This window comes from Molossus molossus, unplaced genomic scaffold (genome assembly GCF_014108415.1).
Source record: "Molossus molossus isolate mMolMol1 unplaced genomic scaffold, mMolMol1.p scaffold_m16_p_16, whole genome shotgun sequence".
NCBI lineage: Eukaryota > Metazoa > Chordata > Mammalia > Chiroptera > Molossidae > Molossus > Molossus molossus.
Window position 1 is genome coordinate 72,239,289 of NW_023425351.1, and position 22,752 is coordinate 72,262,040.

Genomic DNA, 22,752 nt, shown 5'->3' on the forward strand with positions numbered 1-22,752 from the left:
GGAGCGGGCTGCAGCCCGAGCCCCCACACACCCCTCCACCCTTCCTCGCCGTGTGACTCCCCCTCACAGACAGGCTGGACCCTTCCTCCGCCCCTGCTCTCACGGTGGGCATCTAGGTGGGAATAACCAGGTGCCTGGCGACACCCCGGCCTCTTCCTCCCCCAGGTTCACGCTCCATCTGCATTCACTTCGTCCTGAAACACCCCGCACTCGGTCTGCGGGCTGCCCGCTTCGCCGCAGACCTTCCTCGTCTGCTGCCCGCATGGCGAAGTGCCTACCTGCTGGCAGCCCTTCAGGCCTCGCTCCACCGCCAGCCTGCCACCCGGTGGGGGCCTAGCTGAAGAAGGCATTCACTAAGGAACTTCTTTTCCTGGCACCCAGTGACCTGCAGAAGACCTCACGCCCCTTCACATGATGTGGCCGTCTCTCTGACCCGCTTCCTTTCAAACCACACTGGCTCAGACTCCAAGGCACGGAGTTCCTCATGTCCTCCGCGTCCTCATCAAGCTGGAGACTCCTCAGAGGCCAGCGCCCGGGGAGACCCTCGGTCCCACACTCCCGGGTGGCGGGCCTCCTGGGCCCAGTGGCGTCTCCAGCACAGCAGCGGACTGAACACAAAGCCGCCCACAGACGCCCCCGAACTGAGGAGCTGGAGGGGCAGGCCCTTTCAGTTCTGCTTTCATGACCCGCCGGAGACAGACACATACTTTCATTCAGCCGAAAATCCCCAAGTGCATGCAAACGTCTCTGGTGCTCATCAGGCAGTCTGGAGGGGCACTGTTCGCTAACACTAACGAGGAGCACTTCTTCGGTCACACACTGCACTGGCTCATTCACGCCATGTACACCCACCGCCTACCCGTGTACACCCGCTGCCTGCCTAACACCGTGAGGGCAAAAGCAAGCTGCTCTTAGTGCAGAAAGTCAATTCCGGCTTTGTGCAAACTGCCCGAGGTCTCATGGTGCCATTAGTTAGCTCTCTCACTTCTACATCCGACAAGTGTGCTGATGTCCAGGCATGTCAGAATGACCAATGCTTGTGTCACTTGGGACTTTTAAGAGTTGCCCAAGCATATAAAAATTCACAAAATGTCCCAAGTTCCTAAGTTCTCACCAGCGAAAAGATTCTCATTGCCACACAGTGACAAATGTATATTCCCAAATGTGATGTTTAATCTGATTACAAAAGAAAGCTATGTAATAAATAAAATTCAAATAAACAAAGGAAAAAGTACATAAATCAGCCTCCTATACCTGTTGATAGAAGAAGTTCAAAGTTGGCTTGTCTTCAGTAAACTGGCTTAGAAATCCTTTGGGCAAATAACGAATTCTCAATTCATATCTAAAAAGTAATTCACAAAACAGAACAATTAGAAATCAGCATGTTTCTCAATTTGCCATCTACAGTCACAATATGATGTAAGGCACTGCCAGTTCTCCAATCCACCAGCAAGTCCCGTGAGCTCTACCTGAAGCGTCTATCCCTGTGCAGTTACTTCTCACCCCTCCTGTTACCACCCCTAGTCCACCCTCCTCTCCCAGCTTTGCCTGGGTTGCTGCCCTAGCTTGTCCATGGTTTCCTGCGTCTATCCAATTAGACTGTGAAGTTAACACCATAGGTGGGTCTAGGGAGAAAGGAAGAGAAGAAAAGAGGTCTCTGGAGCAGCCCGGAGTACAAAGGCTGAGCAGAAGAGAGGTGAATGGTCAACACAGCAGGACCACCTTTCCCAGAGGACAGCCTGGTGCCCGGGAGGCTGAGTGAGACGCACCCAGACAGGAGGAAGGGACTGTGCCCGCCACTGCACACTGGTGGACAGGCACACTGAGAAGAGCCCACTGGGGGACCCTCAGCAAGCCGGGGGGGGGAGGGTGGTCTGAACCATGAATTACTTGGGAATGTGTTTTTAAACTGATTAATATACTGTTATGTACAAAATTCTGTATTTCTACAGTAAAGAGTTAAATACATAATTTACTGCTCACTACTGTGTTCCTTCTGTTTTATTAGGAGGTAAGCTTTATTCTTGTATGAATGCCGTTGCTTCATACATTTGGAGGAGAGTCTTTAGGAATTTATACGTTTAAGAGTTATACCTGCTTCCACACTTATTAAGTCTGTGGTGAGAGGAGCCTTTCTTGTTATGCGGATGCCCTCTGTATCCCTAGGGTGCTTTTCCGACATGGAGCTTTCTTCACAGGCTATTCATAGAGCAGACCAATCCACCCCGAGCGCCTGGCGAGTGCCCGGGTAGTCAATTACTTTAGCTACCTATTTATTATTATTATTTTTTATCCTCACCCGAGGACACCTTTCCATTTTTTGTTCAGATAGAGTGGGAGGGAGAGAGAGAGAAAGAGAAACATCGACATGAAAGGGACACATTGAGTGGCTGCCACCTGCACAACCAACCAGGGCAGGGGACAAACTGCAACCAAGTACATGCCCTTAGCGGGAACCGAACCTGGGTCTCTCTGGACCACAGGCTGATGCTCTAACCACTGAGCCAAGCAGGCCAGGGCATAGCTACCTACTTAAAAGAAGTAGAGCCAAACAGAATGGCACTGAAGAGAAATCCTCAGACTCCAGTGTAAATAGTAAGACTAGCATGGTTTATGATCTATAGATGCAGACCCATTACACAGAACAAATTTTAAGATATACAAACATGTACATGTGCATTAGAGTGTCAGGTAAAATACGTTTCTTCCTTTAAGTCAAGAAAAACACCTGACCATCGCTGTTTCAGACAGCTCTTATAAAAAGCAGAGTGCTGAAATACACCTTCTGATCACACCCTAACAATCTGACCATTTACTGTTCATATACCTGCATTTATTTCCAAAATCTTATTGTGCCTCCTGTTTTCCGATTCCCACGTTTTCTTTTCTCCTTTTCTTGCTGGTGGCTAATTTCTCTAACACCTACTTACCCACCTGCCACTGAAGTTATAAACTGTCTCTGATGTTTCAGTTGTTACCCTACTATGCCACTGTAGAACGTGGCTGACAGTGTTTGGACTCTGACCGCCTCTGTCCTGTCACGCATCTAGTACTTGAGCTCCACTTTTTTAATAGAAAAAAATTAGTTCTTACCACCATCTTTGTTTTTAGAGCCAATGCTCACTCAGCTCAGCCCAGTTCTCTGCCTGCACTCCTCCCTCGCCTGAAAGGCTGCGTCAAAGGCACTCCCCTTTCCTGGCGGCGTCGGGGGCGTCCTCGGGCAAACTGCGGGACCGAGCTGGCCGACTGCAGAGCTCGGGCCTGCTCTCCGGGCGCCTGTTACCACTGTGGAGAAGTCTGGACTTTCTCTGGCTGCTTTTCACATCATCTCCTTTTCCTTGATACAATGCTATCTTCCTCTCACCTGGATTTAGTTGTACTAACCCTGTTTGAGACTTTATGTTAATCCTGTATGTGAGGACTCCTGTCATTCATTGATTCTAGAAGATTCTCAGCCATTATCTCTGGATTATTTCCTCTCTTCCCTCTTTTATTTATTTTTTATCCTCACCCAACGACATTTTTTGCATAGAATGAGAGGGGGAGAGAGAGAGAGACATCGATGTGAGAGAGACACATCAACTGACTGCCATCTACACAACCCCAACCGGGGTGGGGACAAACCGCAACCGAGACACATGCCCTTGGCGGGAACCGAACCTGGGTCTCTCTGGACCGCGAGCTGACGCTCTAAGCGCTGAGCCAAACTGGCCAGGGCCCTCCCCCCTTTCTGAATACTCTTCCCCCAGAGTCCTCGTCAGCGATGGGCTGACCTCACTCTCCCATCACTCACCTGCTTCCACATTCTCCATCTGCTCTTCTCCCTGCGCTGTGCTCTGGGCAAACTGTCTCAGACCTACGTTCCTGTCTACTGATTCTTTACCTATATCTAATCTGCTGTTTTATCTGTCCAATGACTTCTAGAACTTCTGTTTGGTTGTTTTAAAGGAACTTCTCTTCACTAATGACACTTAAATTCCCTCTCCCTGCCCGGCTGGTGTGGCTCAGTGGTTGAGCCTCACCCAGGCACCACAGGTCGCCAGTTCAACTCCCGGTCAGGCACCTGCGCAGGTTGCGGGCCCGATCCCCAGTGGGGGGCGTGCAGGAGGCGGCCAGTCGATGTTCTGTCTCATCGATGTCTCTCTCTCTCCCCCTCTCTAAAATAGAGAAAAACAATAATAAATTCCCTCTCCTCTGAAAGTCGTGGAATGATCCGCATTAACCCTCACACTCTGGAAAACACCACATTGGTGTCGATTGTGTCTCTGAATACATTTTCTTTCATACCTCCACCTACATCCATGCAACTGTCACTAGACGTATGAGCCTGGCTCACGCTGCAGCCGAGGAGCACTCCGCCCTGCCGAGAGGGTGGGCTGGCTCTCAGTACCCGTGAGCGCGACCTGAGCTCGCAGTGCTGCGCCCCTGCTTCCGTCCACAGGACAGGGCACTGGCAGTCTTCACCTCACGAGGTTAGAGGAAGGTTGAGTGAGAACACATCTTACAAATTACTAACATACAGATATGAACAGCATGTAGCTGGCACGGCCCCTGGCTCTTCTCAGCCACACAGTGGTGATGTCACCACCGTCCGCAGTGTCATTACTGGCAGCATCTCCCTCATGGCGCAGGGTCGGACCATGTGAGGTCCTATCTCACCCAGTCCACATGGTTCTGACTTTTGAGGACTCAGGCTCCGATGGATAAAGTAGTGCCTACTCAACTCTACCTGAACTAAGGTCAAATCAATTGGCTTAAAAGAACAAAAACAAAAGCCCTCCCCTCAGAGACTGACATTCGGCAAACATTCCGTGGCGCGCTAAGAATGGCCTTGGCCTGAGTGTGCCTGTGGAGACTACCTGAGTGCGCTTCGTGCGGACTCTGCCCAGCTCTCAGACACGCTGCCGCGGAGCTGGGCAATGTCTGCAGCTGGCAGAGCAGGCCAGAGGTTTCGTGCTGTGACCTGTTTTAAAAATAAAGCCTCTTAAAATCACAACAACAACAAAAGAGGACACTGGAAGTGTGTGAAATAGAAGTGTCCGCGGGTATTGTTAACTGATTTTTAGAGTCGTAGTTTTAAACACTTATTTCATTAACTGACTAAATAGTTGCAGGTTGAATCTCCGCTAGCCATTGATGTCATCAGTTCCTGCTATTTGATAAATCTGAAAATATAAGTCTGTTTTTTTAATGAACTCTAACTGGCACAAGATTCAATTCAACTAGAGGTTTCTGAACCTAAACTGTCAGTTTTCCTCTGAAAATGTCTACTCGATGCAGATGCTTGGAGAAGTGCTGCCGTCTGACTGCCTGCTTCAGTCGTGATCCCACGTGTCCCCGCAGAGGTGACAACACCGACGGCTGGCCCAGGCCATACTCTCTCCAACATAACTGTCAGATGTCCGCTTCCACCCAACATCGGAGGAGAGAACCAGGGGAAGGACAACTGCAGGGAGCTCCTTCAGTTTACCCGAGTCGTCAGTTTCACTAAGTCAGCACAAGCCACTAGGAGATCCCTTCCTGATGTAACGTCCTCTGTGAACATCGGATACACAGCCCGGGACCACAGAGCAAGCGATGCAGCCCGGTGACGAGATCAGCGGCGTGTCCTCCTCCAGGCGAATCAAGTCCTGCACACTGAAGGACGCAGCGGAACAGACAGTGGGAGTCAGAGTCAGAACAAACAGCACAGACGTGGGAAGTGGGACCAGCAACAGACCATCACAGTGGAAGAAGTCAGTGGTGCCCCAGAGACACACATTAGGACAGATCACTGGCTGGCAGTCACCAGCCAACTTCATACAGGAATCACAAGGACAACCAGCGTGAAGAGCAAGCAACGACATTCACCCTCTTATGCATGGCTGAGTCTAGAAAACAGAGCAGTGTGAGTGACACGAAGCAGGTGTGTGACCTTACTTCCACTCCTCTGGCGGGTGTGCGAGCTCATACTTCTCCCTCACGCTGGACACGCCCATGTCCAAGTGGAGCCAGTGAACCTCCTCCGACCGCAGGTGACTGAGCCGAAATCCGTAGCAGGCCACGTGCTTTACTTTGTGACTGTCCACTATCTTCTGAATGATGCCCTAAAAACACCCCCACAGAAAATGACTATTACACACAAAAAACTACATGTGGAATTAAGGCAATGGGCGTTTCTTTTCATTAATTATCAGAAATCTTTGGTAAAAGAGTTTCAACTTAAGTTGAATTTCACCTAGGACTCTTTTTCTCAAATAGTATTCTTAGGAACAAGGACACGCTGAGACAAGAGGTGAACAAGGCACGGAGATGCAGCTGGTCCGCAGCTCTGCGCGCCCAGACTTGCCACGTGCACCAGCCGCCCTTCTGCATCACTTGCTGAGGACCAGACCCCAGAAGGGGTTACATTTCTGAATGAAGGACAGCATATTGTTCAAAACCAGGCTACAGTTAATATTTTTTTTAAAAAAAATAACACACATTTAGGAATATATAATTAAGACCATGTCTCTGATAACATTGATGACATATGAAAAGTTATTTGAAGTTGGGCCTAACCTATCTATTAGCACTCCACAGAGTAATACACAGCAATCTAAAATAGCCCCCAAGTCTGATGCTTCCAGCCTCTGTGGCCCGCGAGCTCACTGGCGGTGAAGGTAACCTCTGAAGGAGGCCATCAGGGAAGGCTTCCTGGAGAAAGCAGTTTCCTCTGGGCCGTGGAGAGGGCAGCGGTGGGCCTGACTCTCGCCCACACCTGCACCATGTGAGTCACATGCATGTGTGCCTGTGAACAGGCACACACGGACCACTCACTTGGGAACAAAACCATCACTGCTCTTGCATGAGGGTGTGCTAGTCACAGTCTCCAGAATCTCCTCAATCTTTTAGGCCATTTATAATGTGTTTTTAATGATGCTGGTATTAATACATAAATGTCTATTAAAGAAAACCATCAGTGGTTTTTAAAAATTTACAATCAACTGCCCGGCCAGTGTGGCTCAGTGGTTGAGCCTCAACCCATGCACCAAGAGGTCGCCGGTTCAATTCCCAGTCAGGGCACGTGCCCAGGATGTGGGCCAAATTCCCCATGGGGGGCGTGCAGGAGGCAGTCATTCAATGTTCTCTCTCATCGATGTTTTCATCTTTCCTCTCCCTCTCCCTCTCCCTCTAAACACTGAACAAAAAAAAAATTTTTTAATTTACAATTAACTGGAACTATTAAAATGTAAGACACATCCTAAAATTCCTGCAGACAGTAGTATTTCTTTATGACAGCACAATGCTGTTGATGACACACTTAAGGGTGCTCCCAGCCCTCCCCATGAGAAAAGATAGTAACACGTACTATACACAAAAACCAGCAAGGACCCCGAGTGCCCACACTACGGCCATTTGTACGCTGTGCTCCTGGTGGCTGCATGTGGCCGACCCCCCTGTCAGACTGCTCAGCCCGGCACAAGCTCTGTGAGGCACAGGAGTGTTGTGGGAGGGACGGAAGGAGGGAGGGAACAAAGGTCCAGGCTGGAAGAGTCAAAGACAGCTTTCTAAAGAATTCTCACGGGACAGGAAGGATGGGTGGAACAAAGCTAGGCATAAAACATCCTTCCTGGCTTTGGGTTCAAGGCCAGGGACTTGTGACAAGGCCACTGGGAATGACGGTGCGGGCTGTGCCCTACCGGAGGGCGCTCAGCCAAGGGGGCGGGGGGGGGGGGGGACGACTGACATCCAGCCCGAGCTCTGGGAGGGGGGGGTCTGTCTAGAGGAAGGCACATCTTTCTCTAGTGACTCTCTCACAGGCCCCTCTGCGGCTTCTCCTTGCCAACGCTCAGATCCCCGCGCTGCGCAGGACAGGAGCTGGCGCCGCTTTCAGACCCCACAAAGGCGCCTTTGTCTGCGGCCCGGCCCTGCCGGTTCACGGCCAGCGCTCACCAGCACCAGCCACCCTTGCTGAAGCACAGGGCGTCTCTGCTCCACAGCAGCGGGCGCTGCGACCTTCCTCCTCCTGCTGGGGCTGCCATTCACATCTGTCTGGTTGTCTGTCCCTGTGCACCTGCCTGTCCTTCCATGCCAGTCCTTAGACCTGTATTTGCACAAACACGGCAGAGGAACTCCCACCTTCTCTGGGTGCCTTCCCTGATGACCCCTCGCCAAGGCTACTTTGTGTCCTCTGAACTCATGGGGCACACATAGGAGGCTCTGCAGAGAGACAGTGCTGACTGGACAGGCTTGGTCTAAACTGTGGTGCTTACGAGGGAAAAGCAGGTTCCCAGTTTGGGGTTTTGTGGAACTGACAGAATTGCAGTCAGTGCACCTGGTCACAGTGCCCGCAGACACGCAGGGTTCCGAGTTTGGCTGCGTGGCAAAGGCGCTGCCATGCCCAGTACCTGGGGACTGAGCAAGGTCACGGCTTTTACTCTTCACTAGAAAATTAAAAGCAGTAACACAGAGACATTTCCTTCTATTATGCTCCCATGTTGTGTTCTGTGCTAGTCCCGGCCCCAGTGCTCGGCAGTCTCCCTGACGCGGTGGCTGCCAGGCACTGGCACAGGGGGCACTAAGCACACGTGCCAGGTCACGCAAGCACCTCTGAGAACCACGCGTCTGGGTGCGCGCAGCTGAACACTTAACCTTCGGAACTGGCTATTCCGTGAGGAAGGCACATCTTTCTCTAGTGACTCTCTCACAGGCCCCTCTGCGGCTTCTCCTTGCCAACGCTCAGATCCCCGCGCTGCGCAGGACAGGAGCTATGATGGTACCACGTGCAAACGTGGCCGTTTCCATAATACACACACACACTAGTATGAACCCATGTTACTTCAGAAATACAGACATTTAGAAAAATGGCTGTTTCTAGGGAGATAAGGGACTAGGTTTACCTACTGCATCAACTGGAGTTGAATTCAAAGGAAAAGCTTAGCTTTCTAAGACTTCTATAGTCTCAAACACCAAAATTATTCGAACCCATAATAATCAGCAGCCAGGTTCTAGGGAAGTGTCGCCGGCTCCTCTCAGAGACAGCTGCTCGGACCCTGCTCAGACCACACAGCATGGCCGTGACGACACAGCACTGCCGCAGACAGTCCTCCCGCTCACTGGGCTGTCTTTCCAATGTGCAGGTGGATTCCTTTGCTGTGTATTAAAATACCACATTTTCCAATGTCACAGCATCGAAGGATTGATGAGAGTGGGTTAGGGACCCCCACTTCCACCACAGTGACCCCGTGCCATGTGGATCTCATGCGAGTCCAGGAAAGGCTGCTGGCAACCAGCGCCAGTCCAGAGCTCTCTGCCTTGAGCTGAACATCATCAACTGATAGGGGTATCTAAGAATAGCTGTCAATTACTATGAAATAAAACAACTTGCAGGGCGGGAACAGGAGAGGGTGTCAATGAAGGAAAAAGAAGAAACATCTGTAACAAAATAATTTTAAAAAATAATAATAATAAAATGAAACAACTTTTTTTCCGGCCACAGATCTCCCCAGGTGGCTCTCCATAGAAGTTTGACAGACATGCTCATGTATCTTATGTGTGTGCATCTAGTTTAGATTTTTCTTCCCAACATGTATATTCTGATGCCTGGTAAGTTTCTAACATAGGCTAAAGGCTGGCCTGTGCCCAGTGACCACCATCCTCTCTCAACATACTATCTCAGGTGCAGGAAGTATGCTACTAAAGCCACGGTACACTTGTCGTGGAATCTTTCCAACATGACTTTTCTGATATAATAGATCTTAAATATCTACCAAGCATCGTGACAGATACATAACCTTTGACAGCTCCTCTCCTGCACAAATGTTCCGAGCTGACTAAGGCTGAAGCAGTGGTCTAAAGAATTTCCTTGTTCACTATAATTGAAATTTACCAGGACAGGAAGATACACACAGCCTTCCCATAAATGTTACATCTGCAAGGGTTCTCTTACCATTATCACCAGCTTATGTGAAGGTGGAATACTGGCCACAGGCCTTTCTACCAAGTGATCAGGTTTCTAAGGCTAAATATAAAGCAGAACTGTAGAAAAAGCCAGCAAACTTTTTAAAAAGTTTATAAAAAGAGACTATATTTCAATGATAGCACGTGAATAGGTATTAATACACATTTCAATCCTGAATGATTCTCTTTTTAATTAATCCATTTGAATAGTCAGTATTGCAATATTACAGACACACCAGAAAATTACACATAATTCAAATGTAATACTGTAGCCTTAAATCTAAATTCTACCATTCTCTTTATTGTGTTTAAAAGTTGTTAAGACATATAAATTAAAGAGTAGCAAGTTAATTCGTATCACTATTATAAAAAGAAAGGAGGGGAGACATATCTGTTCATCTCAGTCACTGGACACCTGGTCCTCCTTAAAGGTGGACATGGACTAAGCGGAGGCGGCAGGAAGGAGGAAGGGTCCTTTACCATTTGATCAAAGTAAACTCATCTCAGTAACCTTTGTCTAGGATGTGCTCCACCCAGAATTCCTGATCTAACTCTCACTCAGCACCCACAGGAAACCCTGTCCAGGCTAATCTCACATCCAGGGTTCCTCCTCGCTCTTCCTCGTTACCGGGACACCCCAGGAAGCACCTGCTGCACTGTGTGACGGTCACGGTGTCTCCCCGACACACTGTGAGCTGTCCCAGCAAGACCTTGTCTATCTCCAGAGCCTTGCCAAGTGTCTGATATTTAGAAGATAGCCAACAACTTGTAAGAAATTATCCTATTTGGAATCATGAAAATACCTTCAAAATTACACTTTCTAGAAAATAACTTTCTTATTTCACAGTATCAGAGGCTGTTTTAATTGCTTTGTTTCTTTGTATCCTCTGCAAAATTAAAAATGAAACCAGGGGAGAAAAACAAGTCAATGGCATATATATGATTCAGTTATTATTTTTCTAAGAAATTTTACAACAGTCTAAACTCTGGTCAACCACACATTAGCGGAATAAATGTTATAAAGAAAAAGTTGCCTGGCTGGTGTGGTTCACTGATTGAGCATAACCCATGCACCAGGAGGTTGCCGGTTCGATTCCCAATCAGGGCACATGTGCAGGTGTGGGCCAGATCCCCAGTTGGGGACATGCAGGAGGCAGCCAATGGATGTTCTCTCTCATCAATGTTTCTATCTCTCTCTCCCTCTCCCTTCCTCTCTCTCTAAAATCAATAAAAAAGAAAAAGTTAACATCTCTGCAATATGGGAATAAGAATTATTACTTTGTAAGTGCCATCAACATCTAACTGACATACACGATTCTGTCCGCAAGGAAATGTGCTCACCCTGACATCAGTGGCATCTCCATGCCTAATGATACTGGCCCAAGTGGTCGGCTCACTGTTGCTTTCAAAATAATGAAAGACCTTTAGCACTCGCTCCATGGCTCCTGGGGAACGTTCCACACTGGCACCCAGGTGCGTCTTGGTACTCGAATTTGGTGTGTGATTCAAGTTTGGGTCCAGGTAAGCAGCTGCCATTATTTTGCTAGATGCTAGGTACCTGTCATATTCTGTAAAAGAAAAAACAAAATTTTCACTGTACCACATTTGAAATCTACTGATTGAAATGATAGTGGATAATCATATTAACAACACTGGTTTATGTCCTCTCCTCATGCTTGAAGAGAACTGGGATCTAGTCCAACAAGACTGTCCCCTATATCCCATACCCACACTCAGAGCAGGACCTGGTTCATGGTAATCTTTATTATACAAACTAGTAAAAGGCCAGGAGTCCTATTTCAGCTCTGTCAAAAATGCACTGTATTATATATAAACAATGTAATCCCCCCCTTTAATCACAGACTAAATGTGTGGGAAAACCCGTCAGGAAAACCAAGCATGTCGATTTCGCCGCCCGCTCTGAGAATATTTACCAAGAACAGGTTCCCTGCTCACAAGACAGCTCAGCGAGTGTCCTTGCAGAGTGGGCGTTGGTGACAGACAACCACAGATAGAACAAGGTCCTCCTGCCTAGTCAGTCACCTTGCAGGAGAGTCAGACACATCAAAACAGAAAACAAAACCCAAAAAAACCCCCACAAAAAACAGAAACAATTACATTTTTAAAAAAGTAGGACAGTACTTACATTTGAGCGTGAGGGAAAAGCTTGGGCGAGACGGAAACGCCCACTGGGAAACCCAGCAAAGCCAGGTTGACACACAACATGAACAACGTCTGGAGTCCCCTTGGCATCTCAGACATCGAGAGGCAACCCGACAACAGGTGGCAGAGATGGCTGCCGCTTCCCAAAGGGCATTTGCCAATTCTGTTTCTCCAAGGGCCTGAAGAGCCCAGAAAAAGCCACTGATGAAAGAGAACCCAGCAGAGCTTTCGGCAGTGAAAGACCAAGGCGTGAGTGTGAGGGCCCAGGGTCCTGGTGAGAAGGACAGGGTAGGAACCGAGCCACACGCTCTGCTGTTGTCCCTTTAAGACACTCACCAGTCCTGAAGGCCAACCAAGGAGGAGTTAAGCGAGGGAAGGGAGGGCCAGAGAGGAGAAGGAGCACACCTGATTGATGAGACCCTTCTAACTTACAGCAGATCTGAACAACACGGTAACAAACTTGATTTCATCAACACAGAAACCACTACGCCCAATAGCAATTCATCTACGCAAGTGAAATTTTTACTAAATATGCACATGAAATAGTTACTAAATTGACCACATGCTTGGTGAAAGAGAAAGATTCAATAACTATCGAAGGACTGCAATTATTCCGAGAACATTCTGTGTCTGGCTTTAAGCTGGACAACAACAAAAAGACAACCAGAAAATCCCAGTTGTCTGGGAATTAAGCAACGCAACTCAGGTAACCCATTAGCCAAAAAGGAGCTCAAAGTATTTTGAACTGAATGACATAATGAAAATATCGAAGCCCTGGCCGGTTTGGCTCAGTGGTTAGAGCGTCGGCCTGCGGTAGAGAAAGACCGGGTTCGGTTGCTGCTAAGGGCGCATACCTCAGTTGCAGTTTGTCCCCGGCCCTGGTTGGTTGTGCAGGTGGCAGCTACTCGATGTGTCCCTTTCACATCGATGTTTCTTTCTCTCTCTCTCTCTCTCTCTCTCTTCCTCTCTCTCCCTCCCACTCTATCTGAACAAAAAATGAAAAGGTGTCCTCGGGTGTGGATTAAAAACAAAAACAAAAAAACTGGATGCAGATAAGATTCTGCTTAGATTAAAATCTACACTTTTAAATGCGTATTTTGGAAACGTAGATTGGAAATCAATGATTTTAAGTAATTAATAACTAACAGTATAATTTAAAAGCCGAACAAAATGAAGTTATTTCTTTGAAAAGAATGATGCAACTGACATATGGCAGACCTCTAGCAAGTTTAATCACGAGAAAAGGGGAAAAACTAGCAATATCAAGGGCGAAGGAGAACAGGTAAGAAAACGTTAATAATAAGAGGTAATATTAGAATATTAAAATATTAATAAGAGATTCTGAACAACTTTATGCCAATAAATATGAAAATTTAGATGCATGCACAATTCCTCACAAAGTACACCTTCCCAAAACCAAAACAAGAAATATAAACCCTAAATAGACCTATTCTACTAAAAATAAATAATTTGTAATTAAGATTCTTTCCACAAAGAAATCTTTGAATTGTTTCAACAGTTTAAGGAACAAATAATATTAACCTTGCTGAAATTCTTCCAGAGAACAGGGAACACCTCCCGCCTGTTTTAGGAGTCCAGTGAAAAGCAACACAGACCATGATCATTGAGAACAGTGAGAGAAAGGGCGCACGTCCAGCTTTCTTATCAACACAGGGGCAAAATCTGTGCAAAACACAGACATTTTCTTAGCAATATTTTAAAAGAAACATGTATTAGGATCAAGAAGAGTTTATTTGCCTGGCCGGTGTGGCTCAGTGGTTGAGTGTCAACCCAGGCACCAAGAGGTCGCCAGTTTGATTCCTGGTCAGGACACATGCTCAGGTTGTGGGCCCAATCTCCAGTGGGGAGCATGCAGGAGGCAGCCAATTGATGTTCTCTCTCATGGATGTTTCTCTCTCTCTCTCTCTCTCTCTCTCTCTCTCTCTCTCTCCCTTTCAAATCAATAAAGAAAAAAAATTGTTTTAAAGAGTTTATTCAAGAAATGCAAACGTGCCCTGGCCAGTTTGGCTCAGCGGTTAGAGCATCGGCCTGCGGTCCGGAGAGACCTGGGTTCGGTTCCCGCTAAGGGCACGTACCTCGGTTGCAGTTTGTCCCTGACCCTGGTTGGGTTGTGTGGGTGGCAGCCACTCGATGTGTCCCTTTCACGTCCATGTTTCTCTCTCTCTCTGTTCCTCTCTCTCCCTCCCACTCTACCTGAACAAAGAATGGAAAAATGTCCTCGGGTGAGGATGATAAAAAAAAAAAAGAAATGCAAACGTGGTTAAATATCTAAAAAGCAACCAGTATTTACAGCAGCTTTATTCACAGTCACCAAAACCTGGAAGCAACCAAGATGTCCTCCAGGAGGTGATGGATAAACAAACTGTGGTTCATGCAGACAGTGGAATAGTACTCAGTTCTAAAAAGAAATGAGCCGTCAAGCCATGGAAAGACTTGGAGGGAACTTAACGGCATGTCACTAAGTGACAGAAGCCATCTGAAAGAGCTGCATCCCGTGTGGTTGCAGCTGTATGACATTCTGGGAAAGGCAACACCAGAGACAGTGAAAAGGTCAGTGGATGCAGAAGTTGGCAGTGGGGGTGGGGGAGTGTGGGAGGATGAATAGCTGGGCACAGAGGGGTTTTAGCGCAGTGAAAATACTCTGTATATTATTATGCTGAGAACATGTTATTGTATTATACATTTGTGTAAACCTTTGAGTGACTGAACCTAATGTAAACTATGACTCTGAGTGGTTACAATGTATTGGTGTAGGTTCATCTCTTGTAACAAATGTATCACTCTGTGGGGATAATGGGAGGCTGTGCATTTATGAGGGCACTGGGTATATGGGCAATCGGTTCATTTCGCTCAAATTTTCTTGTGAACCTGAAACTGTTTTTTAAAAAAAAGTCGATTAAAAAAAAATGCAATCAAGCCCTGGCCAGTTTGGCTCAGCAGTTGGTGGACCAAAGAGTCAAAGGTTCGATTTCCGGTCAAGGGCATGGACCTGAGTTTCGGGTTAGATCCCTGGCCCTGGTCGGGGTGGTACAGGAGGCAACCAATCAATGTGTCTCTCTCACATTGATGTCTCTCTCTCTCTGTCTCGCTCTCTCTCCCTCCCTCCCTTCCACTCTATCTAAAAATTAATGGAAAAATATCCTCAGGTAAGGATTAACAAAAAATAAAAATAAAAGAAAGCAATGTAATTCACCATATTTTTAGAAAGAAGAACCATAGTTATCTCAATATATGTAGGAAAAACATCTGCTAAAGTTTACCAAATACTCATGATTAAAAAAAAAAAAATCTTAGCAAAGTAGGAATAGGAATAAATGTCCTTATATCTACATTACAGTGAAATACTGGTGGAAAGGAGCACCCCCAACCCTGACTGGGGGTAAATCACGGTTGCCACCACCACTTATATTTGACATGTCTGGAAGTCTCAGCCAGACGCTGCAGGCAAAAAGGGAAGTAAAATAGGTTGGGAAGGAAGAGCCAAAACTATCATTGCTCAGACTCCATGGTTATGTATGAAGAATATTTGTAAGATTCTGAAGGTAAATTATTAGAATTAATCAATGATTTACGGAGGTTGCTGGACTGTCAAACAAAACCAACCACACCCGATGGCTTCAGCGAGCTCTCTGCTCCCAGCCCAGACAGGGAAGCACGACAATGAAGCGCAGTGCCCAGTGCTCCCTGAAAGAAACCGTCTGCAGAGTGGGCAGAACAGACACCCCGGCCCTGAGCACACTGACTCCGGACCCTGGGCATGGCGGGGGAAGTGGAACCAGAAAGACAGCACCACCGGAATACACCTCTGCAGCCCAAATCCGTGGTGAAGCCTCCCTAGGCTTCCAAGTAGGCCCGGGCAGTTTTACAGAAAACCATTCTATGATGGTAACAGAGTAAAGACATAGAAGTTTTTTAAATTTTTAATTTAATTTTTTCTATCACCATGTATCCCCTCCATGGCCTCTTCCACCTCCTCCCATCCCCCACCACTCCCGAAATCACCACACTACTGTCCTTGTCCAGGAGTTCTCTCTGCCCCTCCCCACACCCCAGAGCTATCTGCCTGAAGCTATAGCAGTTTTAAAGATAAACCACTGTGTTCAGTCCGATCAAATGGGTCTGTTTTAGTTTAGTGCTTTCGTCTGCTTGTCAAAGTCTACTTGTGCTAGAAATTCTCAAACTGGCCACATTCCCACCATCAAGCCTTTCCTGACCCTTCTAAATCGTTCTGTGCCTGATTCTGTTAACAGCCACCTCTCGTCGGTGGCATTCATGTCTGTGTTGGTCTTGAGGATTCTGCAAGTGGCATCCATGTGGCCTCTGGCCATGACACTACCATGGTTAGCCAGTCTGAGAGGTGGTCTCCATGGAATGAGAAGTCCCAGAGCTGCTTTCTGCTACACTGACTATTCTCTTTCCAACAGCGAACAGAACTCTCTGTGTTGTTTGAGTGGCTCTGTGTTTGTTTTTGACCTGTAGCTGAAGTTGTGTAAGTGGTGGTGCCAATTCTGTCTCGAACAGAAGAGCCCTTTGCCCTCGGACCAAGAGAGGGAGGCTGGCTGTCCTGGACCTGGTTGTAACCCACCCTCCTACCACCTGTGGCCAGAGTTATCTTTTATAAGTTTCCAGATTAACCAAACGTTAAGGGTCCTGCTACTTGTGTAACTACACAATATCTTTTTCAACAAAGTATCAAAGAGGAGGAAAGAAAAAGACTAAAAGTGGAAACAACTGGTTCACAAGGCTGGACACCCACTCCTCCAATCATCTGTAGGGAAGGACCAGTTTGTTTTGTTTTACAACCTGAACCAGACCAATATATACTTTTGTAAAATATGATGGAAAGGAATTTCTAAGAAAATGAAATTTAAAAATAAAAGACACACAAAGGCCAAGCACAAAACTTCTACCACCAGAGTCACTAAACATCAAATGACTGTCAAACTGCCTGAAGGTTCCAGAGGCTCACACCAAATTCTACCCTTCCTGCATCCTAGGGGCAAACAGCTCCCCGCCAGCCCAGGGAGCCGGCCACGCTGTGCAGAGCCCCTCCACCTCCACGGCAGGAACGAGGCCCAGAACCAGCTGAATGACCGCGCGGACAGCAGCGAAAACTGCGAGCTACCCTCAGCTGAGGCCTCCCTTTAGTTAACATAGGAAGCATTTCAAGGATTCTTGGTGCCAAACTTCTTCTTGTCTTGGAACAAGGAGGGCAGTCCCAAGTCAGGCTGTGAGTGAACAAGGTGCTGACACACCCTGGAGCTGGCTCCGAGGTTCCCTGCAGGCCGGCAGACGTGTCCATGGGACAGCACACATGACAGGGAGAGACGTGAGGACTGCCACGAGCATCTCTCCAGAGTCCCCTGCTCAGTCACTGCATTACACAGTAAGAGCTCACCAAGACAGCAACCTCCTCACGCTTGACACACACTGGCCCTTTAATGAAAGTTGAGAAGCTTGCCAGAATATGAGTGAAGACGCCAAGAATGTAAATCAAGACAAACAAGTCTGAAGAGTTTTTAATAATTTGGTAATGATCCTAGTTAAAGTAAGTCCTTAAACTGGACTGGTGTAAATGTTTTCTCCTCCCTAATTTTCTTCTTTCACACAAGATTTGGGTTTATTTTCTCACAGATCTCTAACCTGAATACCCTACCCTTCATTAGACAGGGAAGCTAACATGAAAGTGTTCCATATCTAATAGCAGCATGTGGCAGCTGCTTTCCAGGGCCTCCTCCAGCAGGACGGCACTCCTCCTTTCAGGAGGTGAGTCCGTGCTCCTCCCCTTGAATCTGGGTGGTCCTAACATTCTAACCAGACAGTAAAGGTGACAGAGAAGAAAGGAAAGAAGAGGCCCCTCCAGCCCCCTGGGTGCCCTCGGGGTGCTTGCTCACAGGACCCCGCCTCCTAGCCCTCCGCAAGCCCAAGCAGCCCCAGAACTATGCTCCAGGGACCAGAGCCTGAGCGGAGCTTCCCAACAGCCAGTGTCAACTTGTGTGCCCTGGGACAGAACCAGCTTAAAGGTGAACCCTCTGGCTCCCATTTGCATCACCCAGCTGCCACCACCAGGGGAGAGATGAACTGTCCCTGGTGAGTCCTGTCCAGATGGCAGATCTTAACAAAACAATTAATTCTTGTCATTTGCAGCCATATTCCACAGCAGTCTTAGCAAACCAAGTTCCCATTCTTTCCAAATTTCCCTGGTAGCCTCTGTTTTTAGCAGTCTTTCAAACTCGACTCCTTGGTTCACTGGATTCTGTGCAGGGTCTCAGAGCTGGGAGGGAAGGTTAAAGGGGCCAGCATGTACCCTCCCTCCATGCCATTTAACTCTTTCATGTCTGCTCCCCCTTCAAGCCGCTTCCAAATCGAAGGAAGTGTGAAAACCTGAGTCTGGCCCCGGCCAGGTTTGGAGATAGGAGACGAGGAGGGACTACCCGAGGAGGTTCAGAAGCTACGGCCAGTAGGTTAGGTGGGAAACCAAGAGTGATGGCTCAGAAACAGAGTCCAGGAGAGTTTCCAGGGAGAGGTGCCACGTGCACCACCTGGTCAAGATGAGCACCCGTGCATGGGCACTGCAGGACACCCCAGCGGCCGGAGGCTGTGGTCTAACAGGGCTGACAGGAGGGAGCCCTGGCGAGAAAGGGCTCCGTGAGCGTGTGCAGGGACCAGGCAGAAGCGCCCAGCTTCTGGAGCGCAGACCGGCCTGCGGTCTAGCACACGAAGGCCACACAACAAACACACTGCCTGGAAATCAGGATGGGTGATTTCGCAGATGTTCACTAAATGCACAACTGAAATCCCACTCTAGTAAAAACAGCATATGTCTAACTTCTATTTAAAAGGCAAAATCGAGTCAAGTACTGCAAGATAAAGAACAAAAACAGGAACAAAAATCCTTTGTCTGAATGCTGACAAATGTGTTAGGCATCCAGGTAGTTTTGTTATCCGTTTTAACTCACTTGATTTGATCCTGAACAAATCCTAAGAAGTAAACATTAATCCCAATACACAGGAGAGAACATGGGGGAAGAACAGGCCTGGATGGCCCCTGCCCCAGAATCACTAGCAACTACCGAAAAGCCGGCAGCCGTTTCCCTGGCGTGGGTAGCCAAGTGGACAGGTCCCACTGGCTGCGATAAGGAGCACAGAGGGAGACACTGTTTGCTGGGGAGGAGAGGGCAGGAAGTTGGAGATGAATCCAGTTTGGGGAACATCACAGGCCTAAGTGCCTGACCTCTCGCCAGAATGAAGGAGGCACTTCATGCCTCCAGTGAAGGGGCGGGAGCAGGGAGCCTGGGCCTGCGGGAGCTGACTGGAGAGGGATGTAAACCTGGTCCACCCCCACCTGCTCTCAGGCTGGGGGGGTGACAGACGAGTGCTGTTAGATTTGGGCTCTTTGACACCTTTGAAGAAACTAATCTCACTGGTAAACGGAGTCTCTGTGCTCCTAAGGAGATAGCCATTGCCTCTGGGAAACTCTGGGAGGCTTTGCGAAACTAAACAGCACGTGCTGGGGCAAACCCGGGTGAGCTGGGGCAAACGCCGAGACCCCCTTCCAGCAGGGCACTGGGTCCGCATGGAGCGCAGGCACGCCCTCCGCAGGGGCAGGACCGTGATGGCACAAGCATTTACCGTGCCAGCACCGTCCTACTCAGAAGTGAACTCAGCCAGGAGCCAGGCAGTCCACCCGGAGACCACGCTCTGACGACCACGCTCTGACGAGCTCCGCCGGGCTTGCCGGGTTTCCGCCGCATCTGGAAAGCATCACCAGCTAAGTGGCAGCACTCTCCTGTCACCAGTCATCACCGCTCGCTGTCCCTGGCCAAGAGCCAGCTGCAGTTTACCGGCGCTCCACCCGCCTGCTCCTTCTTTCCCGCCACCCTCCCTTACGTCCATTGACCCTGAAGCTGTTTGCCGAGCCCACAACCAGGCGGGGCCCTGGAACAGATGTGGGGATGTGGACAGTGACCTATATATATATGTACTACATATATACGAGACACACACACACACTCACTCACACGTGACTATTTAATTGCAACTCTAATAAGTACTGTTAGAAGCTGACAACTGTGGTTAGAGCTGTAAGGAAAAGCACCCAGTCATGGAAGTCTCAGCGGGAAGCTGCAGGGCGTCATCGGGGAGGAAGGCCCTGGGCACTGCCAGGAGGGGTGGCAGCCTGAGAAGCAGCCACAGGGGCTCCATGCCTGGGAACCTTCAATCCAGAAACCCTCAGCTGTGGTGCCAAGGTCCCCGCACCACTTCCTGGGTGCCTTCCTCCCTTTCCACTTTCTGGACTTCTACGTTCGCCACCCCAATTTCTCTTCCTCCTCCACTCATTTCCACTCCGGGCTCTGAGAGGGCCCTCCGCGTGCCCTCCCAGGGCCTTCCCCAACTGAGTCTGCGCCTCTGCCACTCCCAGCTTTCCTGGTCGGGAGGCCTGGCTCTCTGGAGATCTTACCCTGAGGCGGACTGTTCTGTCTGTTCTTAGTTCCCTTCTGCTTGCCGTGTCACCTTTGTTGCCTGGGAACCATTGGCTCTGGTCATCTCCCTGCTTTGAAAGCAGAGGCTATCTTCAAACCCGGGGACCCCGCGCTCAGCAGGGAAGCGGCCACCAGTCAGCGCCCCTGCGTGTGAGCACCACCTCCGCTCAGGAGAGAGCATGTCCACCTCCACCCAGGTGGGCCCAGGCTTCCTCACAGGGTCCGGGAGCCAGGGGGGGAAGCACGCCTCATTCCACGCAAGCCCCAATTATGAGTAGCAGAATGTGTTGTTCTAGTATTCCGGTTTACCAGAAATTGTCCACAGTCATGTTTTAAAACTCTATATTCAGACAGTGCACAGTGGGGAACATAACTTATTACAATTGTTATGGCCTTGAAGACTCTCACTGGTGAGGTGCACCCACAGAATATCGAGACTAGATTACTCTGCCTTAAGCCATTCATTCACTTTCTATGGGCAAGACACCCTAGGGTCACAAGACAGCTGAAACTTCACCTAAATCACCAAAGTAAATGTTTAAAAGCACGAGCCAATGTGACCTCTGAGACTGTCACTGGACAAGGCCGGGCCCACAGCAGAGGCACGTCTCAGGGCTTTACAGGCTGTGCCCCTGAGCAGCACCTGATCCAGAAGCAGGGTCCGCTGCTTGATAACGTGAAGAACTGAGCCTGGCTCCCCACTCACAACTATGAGACTCTGCAGTCCCCACAGGTGCCCTGTCTGTAGGTGGAAGTGGTCATGTCACACCTACCCTGTGAGCTGAGATAATACAGGTAGAGTGCTTAGCAGGACACAGGAAACAAAGTTAGCATTCAACAGATAACAACAGTCGCTGAAGAAGGGCAACCTGATTCTCCAGGCCAAGAAAGGGGGAGCAGTAAGTGGACTGTTCTCTAAACGGAAGCCGTCAGACCTGCCCACTGCGTCAAGCTTCAGAAGCGCGTCCCAGCCCTGCGCAGCATTCGGTGACGCTCACAGATCACCATTCTTCTCCTGACAAGATCTGCAAGTTTGAGATGTGTTATCACACCCAAACACCAAGTCCAAGTCCAGCACAGCATCCTTTAGAACGTCCTCCTAAACCTTGCCCTATAAAAAAAATGGGGTTTTCAAACCTGGAACATGCCACCGGTATAGCATCCCACCACAAACTTACACAGAAGTAGGATGAGGAGAACATGCATCAGTCTGGATGCTCACCTTCTCAGTGAATGTCTGCTTTCAAAACAGTAAGATCCTTACAGTAAAAAAAAAAAAAAAAAATGAATATACGATATCCTAGCAGGACTTTGTTTCTTAAAAAAAGCAAAGCGGTTTACACAGCAGAGCGTGAGGAGACACACCACCCTGGCACCACCCCGGCACCACCCCGGGTAACAGGCCTGGTGATTTCCCTGGTGTTTGCGATAAGGCAGACGACACACACCTTTCAACACACTTTCTGGCCAACGTAAATATAAGGAAAATGAGTATTTAGACCCCCAAACTCAATATAATTTTAAACAAAAGCATGTGTGAAAAGTCTCAAGTTAAAATTCAGATAAAATTTGCAGGACCTCAAAATCACCTATAGAGTTTGAAAAGCCAGGTGTCAGCGCTGGGGGACACTACCCTGGAACGTGACTGCTCCAGAGGTCCCATGAGTCCCGTGCCTCCCCCAGCAGCAGAAACCATGGGGCGGAGCGGAACCTCCTCACCCTTCTGCTGCAGAGCCACCGGGCTGAGCTTCTAGAACTTCCTCCCAGGACAGCCAGCCGCCCTTCTTCACCGAAGTCCCCTCCTACCTCCCCAGCCCTCTTCCTCACCTCCTATTTCTCGGAAACACCTTCTCTCCTATTGTACGTTTGTGTGTGCATTTGTTCCCTAGCACCTCTAGCTCCTCTGTGACCGTCCCCGTGCTGCAGGTCCCCGTGCTGCAGGTGAGACGAGCACGGTGTGACCGTCCCCGTGCTGCAGGCGAGACGAGCACGGTGTGACCGTCCCCATGCTGCAGGCGAGACGAGCACGGTGTGACCGTCCCCGTGCTGCAGGTGAGACGAGCACGGTGTGACCGTCCCCGTGCTGCAGGTGAGACGAGCACGGTGTGACCGGAGACCTTCCCACACGCGGCCTTCCCCATCCAGTCAGCAACCAGACCCAAGC

At 48.9% G+C, this 22,752-nt stretch overlaps 2 protein-coding genes across 14 annotated transcripts in view; both read right to left on the reverse strand.

Annotated features, from left to right (window-relative positions):
* AGO2 (argonaute RISC catalytic component 2) overlaps positions 1-22,752 on the reverse strand; it is a 381,544-nt gene that overhangs the window by 176,966 nt on the left and 181,826 nt on the right. The gene's annotated exons all lie outside the window — the stretch shown is intronic.
* Positions 1-22,752, reverse strand: part of PTK2 (protein tyrosine kinase 2) — a 149,478-nt gene that overhangs the window by 87,735 nt on the left and 38,991 nt on the right. For all 10 annotated transcript variants that reach the window (XR_004959849.1, XM_036263886.1, XM_036263895.1 and 7 more), the window contains 3 exons: positions 11,263-11,489; positions 5,920-6,086; positions 1,255-1,342 (listed from right to left, as the gene is read on the reverse strand). Coding sequence is in view for 9 of the 10 variants with exons in the window: in XM_036263886.1 (XP_036119779.1) it covers positions 1,255-1,342; positions 5,920-6,086; positions 11,263-11,489 (482 nt within the window). In the remaining variant the exon portion in view is untranslated. The remainder of the gene's footprint in view (positions 1-1,254; positions 1,343-5,919; positions 6,087-11,262; positions 11,490-22,752) is intronic.